Below are 7,279 nucleotides of genomic sequence, written 5' to 3'. Positions count from 1 at the left end.
CTTCAACAGAGAGGACACTCTTGGTTCCAAGGCAGCCACTGATTTGAGTTTGGGAATGATGTTGGCCTCCCATCTTTGTCTTTCCGCCTGTAAGTTTGCCACACTGAGTCCAGCTTACACAGAGGAGAATAAAAACATGTTACAATCAACCTACCAGATATTAACAAACTCACAGCATTAAATCAGGGCACTGAAAAGTAAAGCTGTATTTATTTTATATTTTGGCTACTTGGTGGCAGCGTAGCAAGCTGAAAACATCTTTCATTAGGTGCGTTTGAATTCATGCGGTGCTGCGCAGAGCTGACTTAACATAAGGCATGCTAGTTAAAATGCAGTGTTGCAGTGCATTGATGGCCATACATTGATTTATTTGTGGCGGCCCACCACAATATCAACGCTGACTGCCATATATTGATTTTGAATTCATTTTTTACTATTTAAATGGGTTGAAGTTTGATTGTAGAGCTGCGCGCACCTCCCATCCCAGCGCTGATGTTTTGTGAAGCACAGTTAGGTGTGCATGTCACCCTTTGCAGGTACTGTGGAATTACATGGTTTCTTTTTGTTTTATATTTGCTGCACAGAAGCCATGCAATCATTTTGTGAGTTCATCCCATTTGAGAGGAGTGGGACTAAATAAACCAAGGAAGGAAGCAACCTACCAGACTTGGCATGTCCAAAAACCGTGGGTACTCGTTGAATATTTCCAGGACCTGCGACAGGTGTATATTTTCTCCATGCCTGACTTGATTGCTGAAAGGTTATCAGCTGAGGGCCGCAACCGTTTAATCAAGGTGGCCCACTCATTTGTGCTGCTGGCATGCCCATCCTCTGTTGAATAAGGCTTCTCGGGTCCAGTGCAGTCATTGGTCACTTTTCGCTTCCTATAACGCCTCTGCCCTTGCTCGAGATTGCGTCTAAGGTTGCGCAGTTTAGTCTCTAGGAATCCAGAGACTAGATCATAGTAATGCTCCTGAGAATGAAAGGAGATATCAGTGAACAACAATCTTTCAGTTCTCCTTAGTGGTATGTGGGTCGCAAGCAAACAGATTAGACATTTGCTGGGCAATTTTAATTGAAACAGAAAAAGGCTGTGGTTTTAGGCTATGGAAGATATCATATGTTGTAGAGCAGTAAGACCAACCCTTAAAAAAATAATCATGAGATTAAAGTTACCATAAAATATAGATATGCGATTATCTTCACCTACTAAACACTAACAAAGGATACTGCACTGCTCTGATGACCTCTTGTAGCACAGTGAGTTCAACAATGTATTCTGGAGCCTTATGGTAAAATTAATATTATTTAAAAAATCAATTCTAAAACAAACTGGGAACCAGTATAATGATGCCAAAATCAAAGGAATGTGAGTTTTTTGGTTTGTTAGAAGCTTGGCAGCAGAGTTTTATTCTAAATTAGATTGAAGAGGAGTGCGGAATGTACATTATAAAATTACTAGTACTTTTTACTACTAGTACTATTACAAAAACTACTACTTACAAATCCTTCCCCTTGTCCTTCTACTCTGACACTCAGGGATGGGAAGGTGGTGATGATGCTTTTCGCTACAGCCAACTTCTCTGCACTAAGAGGGTAACTGGAAAATAGGACAAAAACATTGCCACTTCCTCATTCAGTGACACAGGTATACTGTTGTTTTTGTCTCAGTGCAAACATATTTTTAAAGTTAGATATTCATGCCAAAGTGTGGTATAATAATAAACAATAATAATTACAATACAATAGTACAATAATAATAATAATCAGATTTTTAGAGCGCGCGTTACAATGTTACAACAATGTTACAAGAGCAAAGACAATAAAACACATCAAACAAATGACCAGATATAAGGTGAAAACAGCAAGAAACTTAAATAATTACAAAATTAAAATACAGTTAAAAGAAAAATAGATACTTACAAACCACACCTCTCCACCAAATCTCCTATGTACGTCTTCACAAGGAGCTTCCTCGATGGCACTGACAGGACACCTGTAGTCTCATACTCTGTAAGAATCTGTGGGGCTTTCTTCTGAAGTAGTGACTGTAGCGGCTGACTGGGTTCTTCCGTGTTAGTGGTAGGCTGTGTAGAGGCAACAAGAGATACATTTTATTGCAGTCATATTCAAGGTCTTGACAAACAGTTTCAACAGAACTTAGAGGCAAGCATTTACTCAAGAAGCCTAATTCTTATCATTAGTACATACTGGTCATTCATCGACACCTTACTCAGCTGCCCAATATGCTCATCTCAATGTAGTAAAAGAATATCTATTTATGCTTAATTCACTACCTCTACAATGTGATGCAGCTAAAAGATGTTTTTAACAATCATTTGCTAACAAGAATAGCTGACTCTTCATCTGCATACAGTATAAGATATTAATGTATAAAACTACAGCATATGTGTGGGGATTGCTTAATCACCATGATGACAATTCAATTAAATGTTTTCAATTGAATTTTAATTAAATGCCTTTGGAAACTGGTGTACCTGATTTCGATTAGTCTCCCTAAGACAGGTTTCCATCTGGGGTCCTCTGGCTGACAGGAAGACATGGAATCTATCAAAGTCCTTCACGTCTACATTGGTGTCAACATCAATATATTCCATGAAATCAGTGCTATACTTTAATAATCTATCAAGCACACAGCCCGTTTGCTGGGCTAGGCTTTGATCCACGATATCCATGGCACTGTTAACATAGAGAATTTTTTTACAAGTCTCTTTCTCATCTTTAAAACTGGTAACAAGGACTTTGATAGATTCCAGGTTGTCATAGAGTAAATGAGTAAACATTTGCAACTTCAATAAGTGTGTATATATATATATATATATATATATGAGTATGTGAATATAAATGAGTATATGAATGTGTGAGTATATGTATAAAATTATGTATAACATTGTGTAATCCTGAAATTTCTCAGTACATTACTCTTCTTGTGATTTTCATAATGTACATCATTAAGCATTCACATCAACATTAAACTTTTTCAATTAGATGTTGGTCTCATCATTGTCATGGTCTCCGTGTTGCAGTTGTTGGTACATGGTTTTTATCATCATGGTTTCAAACATCTTTGCACTAAACCTCGGGGACAAGGTACAATACAGCACCCACAGGCCACCAGGAGAGATGCAGCGACTGTGAAAGAAACTAGAAAAGAACTAATTAAGGTGCTCCACTTTCCAAACCAGGCTTCTAGGAAGTCTTTGAATGGGATGGTGCCTAACTGTGGCCTCCCAGTGGAACATGCTATGCAATTGTTAACATTAGCTTGTTGTGCAGCGTATGTCATCCGTTCTAACCAGTAATAAACTGATTTCCGTTCAGTTGTTTGTGAATCTGTAAGACATGAACAGATGAGTGATACACTGAAAACTATTTCTGTTGTTCAGGGTCAAATTAACCAATGAAAAAATAACTTTTCATTTGACCAAAATATATCCGTGAATGCGCGCTGTGTGCGTTTACATGATCACACACAGTGTCCTTCTTTTATGTTAAAGGTAAAGGGTGCATTCACAGGCTTCATCCAAAAATAGTTTACTGATGTTTATGTCAGGCTATTTCCACTGACAGACTAAAACATTGATAATAAAATCGTAATATGCAGAAAATAAATACAATTTAAGACAAAGTAATTATATGACAAAAAGTTGTAATAATGTAAAACAATTTACACTTAAAACCAAGAAGCATCTCTCTGCTGGTGAGTGGTGTCATGGCGCCCTCTGGTGGACACCAGCAGGAACTACAAGCAGAGAAATATACACATTAAAACATGTTTACAGTTTTTATTATTTTAATCTGAATGTTTTTATCTTATACACTGAGCCCACTTCATAAATTCATATTTATTTAATTTTTAGTATTTCTTTTGTAATACTATATTTGTTAGTTTTAATCATTAATATAGAAAAATATTTTAAATAATTAATTTAAATAATATATTTATATTAAATGAAAATGATGAAAATAAATGGGTATCGGGTTACAAAATTAAAACATACAATTAAATTAATAGTTTTGAAAAGTTTAGTCAGTATAAGATAACTACATTTAAATTAAAATAATAATGGTTACATTTGACAGAAGAAAAAAGGGATTTATGAAAAAATAACAACAAAAATTGCAATATTCAGAAGATAAACATGATTTTATGAAAAGAGAATAAAATCTTAAAATTCAGAAAACATAAAAATTAAGAAGTAAGAGGGATTTCATGAGCAGAGCGCCAGAAAACTAACAGAAATTACAACATGTTTATAGTTTTTATTGGAGTAATTGGAATGGTTTTATCTTATAAACTGACCCCAATTTATAAATTGAATTTCATTAAATTTTATGTTTGTATATATATATATATATATATATATATATATATATATATATATATATATATATAGAGAGAGAGAGAGAGAGAGAGAGAGAGAGAGAGAGAGAGAGAGAGACTTGAGCATATTCCAGATATATATATATATATATATATATATATATATATATATATGTATATATATATATATATATATATATCTGGAATATGCTCAAGTCTCTAGCAGGTAATCTGCATCTTTTTTTCTCCACGTTTCTTGCGACCCTGTTGACTATTTGCAACAAAACGTTTGAGTGTTCGGTGATCACGCCTCAATATCTTTGCTACTTCAAGAGTGCCTCATCCCTCTGAAAGGCATTTTACAATTTTGGACTTTTCAGAGTCTGTTAATCTCTTTTTTTGCCCATTTTGTCTGAGGTAAAGAAGCTGCCTAATAGTTATGCACACCTTGATAAAGGGTGTAAATCACACAAACAGGCCACGTTTATAATGAGGGAGCTGCATGTTTACACTATCAGCTAGTAACTAAACAGAGCTCAGCAGGTGGGAATGATCGGGCAGCACTCCACTTAACAAATATTATTATTTGCTTTGTTGTATAAGAAGATCGATACCACTCACGTCTGTAGTGTACATGAAGCTACAGCCAGCAGATGGTTAGCTTAGCTTAGCATCAAGACTGAAAGATGCCAGAACATGCAGCCATGCACCAACAATGACAGAGAAGAAGAAGCAGACTAGTAAACATAGATCTAAAACACTCAAACCTCACCTGGTCCAGGAAGCAGAGTGGTTAAAGCAAGCAGCAGCTGAGTTACCATTAGAGCAGCAGTAAGCAGAGGCAGAGACTCAGTTCATACACCATGATTTAGAAGATCTCACAGGCAGCAGGACCATCAGTGGCATTGATTAGTTGCTTAGGTGGAAAGACAAGATCAGGTAGCAGCAGAGGAGGAGAGAAGAAAAAGATGGCAGGTCAATGTTTTATACCATAAGCATGACATGTTGAAACTATGAGAAACCTTCAAATTGTAACTGTCTCAACATCACTGGGAGTGCTCCTCGTTGACAGATCGTATTTAAACAGTGAAAATGTGCTCAGGATAGTTTACTGAGGTAGCTGCTCCCTTAAACCCATGACAAAACTATATATTTGCATGAAGACATTCACAAAAACTCAACATGTGATTTATGTTTGTTTCATGTTTTGAGGTTATTGTTTTATTTAAAAGGTCCCATTGCATGGAAATGTCACTTTATGAGTTTTTTTAACATTAATATGAATTCCCCCAGCCTGTCTATGGTCCCCCAGTGGCTAGAAATGGTGATAGGTGTAAACCGAGCCCTGGGTATCCTGCTCTGCCTTTGAGAAAATGAAAGCTCAGATGGGCCGATCTGGAATCTTCCCTTTATGATGTCATAAGGGGAAAGGTTACCACCCATGAGAAAGAGAGAGACATCATGGCTTGCAAACACGCGAAGCATGGCAGTTGGTAGAGGCCACACCACCACCCTCCACCTTGCCCCCCCCCTCTCTCCTCCTCAATAACATTTAAAGCTACAGACACAGAAATGGCACATCCTAAGGAAAGCTCATTGTGGGACTGGCTCTAGTGGCTGGAATTCTGCACCAAGGCTGAATTTAGGGAAAGAGACTTCAGATACAGTATTAGGGGACCACTAAGGTCTATATAAAAGAGACTTCAGATACAGTATTATGGGACCACTAAGGTCTATATAAAAGAGACTTCAGATACAGTATTAGGGGTCCACTAAGGCCTATATAAAAGAGACTTCAGATACAGTATTATGGGACCACTAAGGTCTATATAAAAGAGACTTCAGATACAGTATTATGGGACCACTAAGGTCTATATAAAAGAGACTTCAGATACAGTATTAGGGGACCACTAAGGTCTATATAAAAGAGACTTCAGATACAGTATTAGGGGACCACTAAGGTCTATATAAAAGAGACTTCAGATACAGTATTAGGGGACCACTAAGGTCTATATAAAAGAGACTTCAGATACAGTATTAGGGGACCACTAAGGCCTATATAAAAGAGACTTCAGATACAGTATTAGGGGACCACTAAGGCCTATATAAAATACTTCAGATACAGTATTAGGGGACCACTAAGGTCTATATAAAAGAGACTTCAGATACAGTATTAGGGGACCACTAAGGTCTATATAAAAGAGACTTCAGATACAGTATTAGGGGACCACTAAGGTCTATATAAAAGAGACTTCAGATACAGTATTAGGGGACCACTAAGGCCTATATAAAAGCATCCAAAAAACAGTCATAGGACCTTTAAAAAGGAACACGTCGACTTATTGGGACTTTAGCTTATTCCCCGTAACACCCAGAGTTAGATAAGTCCATACATACCCTTCTCATCTCCGTGCTTGTCATAACTCTGTCTGACGCCCCCACTGCTAGCCTAGCTTAGCACAGATCCTGGCGGTAACCGGCTCCATCTAGCCTACTGCTCCCAATAAGTGACTGTTCGTTATTTATTTCAGGGGCCACCGGAGGAGTTTTGGGATCTTTAATCAAAATAGAGCTGACCCTCCATTCACCAGCAATACAGCTTGGATGACTCTCCAAAATGATATGGAAAAAAGGGTTGACCCTCCCCAACAATTTATTGATGCCTGCTGTACTGGTTTGCGCTTGGCAAAGATATACAGATAGCCATTGTTTTTTAACAGCCATGACATATGTGACTAAACCTCTGCATTCTCATCTTACGCATCCCACTCCTCTGTTATGGTGTGGTGGCCATTTCAGTAGATTTACTCACTGACATTGTTGTGGAAACACAATAAGCATGGAAACTAAATGCACACTTCATGCAGTACTTCAAATACTAAGTATCTCCTCTAGTAAACTAGTATTCACATGAAATAAAACAATAAAATATTG

The 7,279-nt window shown here is 37.2% G+C and overlaps 1 protein-coding gene across 1 annotated transcript; it reads right to left on the bottom strand.

Annotated features, from left to right (window-relative positions):
- Positions 1–313: 313 nt before the first annotated feature.
- LOC116042152 lies at positions 314–2,802 on the bottom strand. Its single transcript, XM_036001915.1, has 4 exons — positions 2,499–2,802; positions 1,924–2,087; positions 1,504–1,600; positions 314–973 (listed from the first exon to the last, which is right to left on the bottom strand). Exons 1-4 carry the CDS (start codon positions 2,694–2,696, stop codon positions 659–661), a joined length of 774 nt encoding a protein of 257 aa, XP_035857808.1. The 5' UTR covers positions 2,697–2,802; the 3' UTR covers positions 314–658.
- Between the last annotated feature and the right edge of the window lie 4,477 nt (positions 2,803–7,279).

Source organism: Sander lucioperca, chromosome 6 (assembly GCF_008315115.2).
Source record: "Sander lucioperca isolate FBNREF2018 chromosome 6, SLUC_FBN_1.2, whole genome shotgun sequence".
NCBI classification, from domain to species: Eukaryota; Metazoa; Chordata; class Actinopteri; order Perciformes; family Percidae; genus Sander; species Sander lucioperca.
The sequence above is the reverse complement of the archived record's forward strand: the minus strand, read 5'-3'. Positions and strand labels throughout refer to the sequence as shown.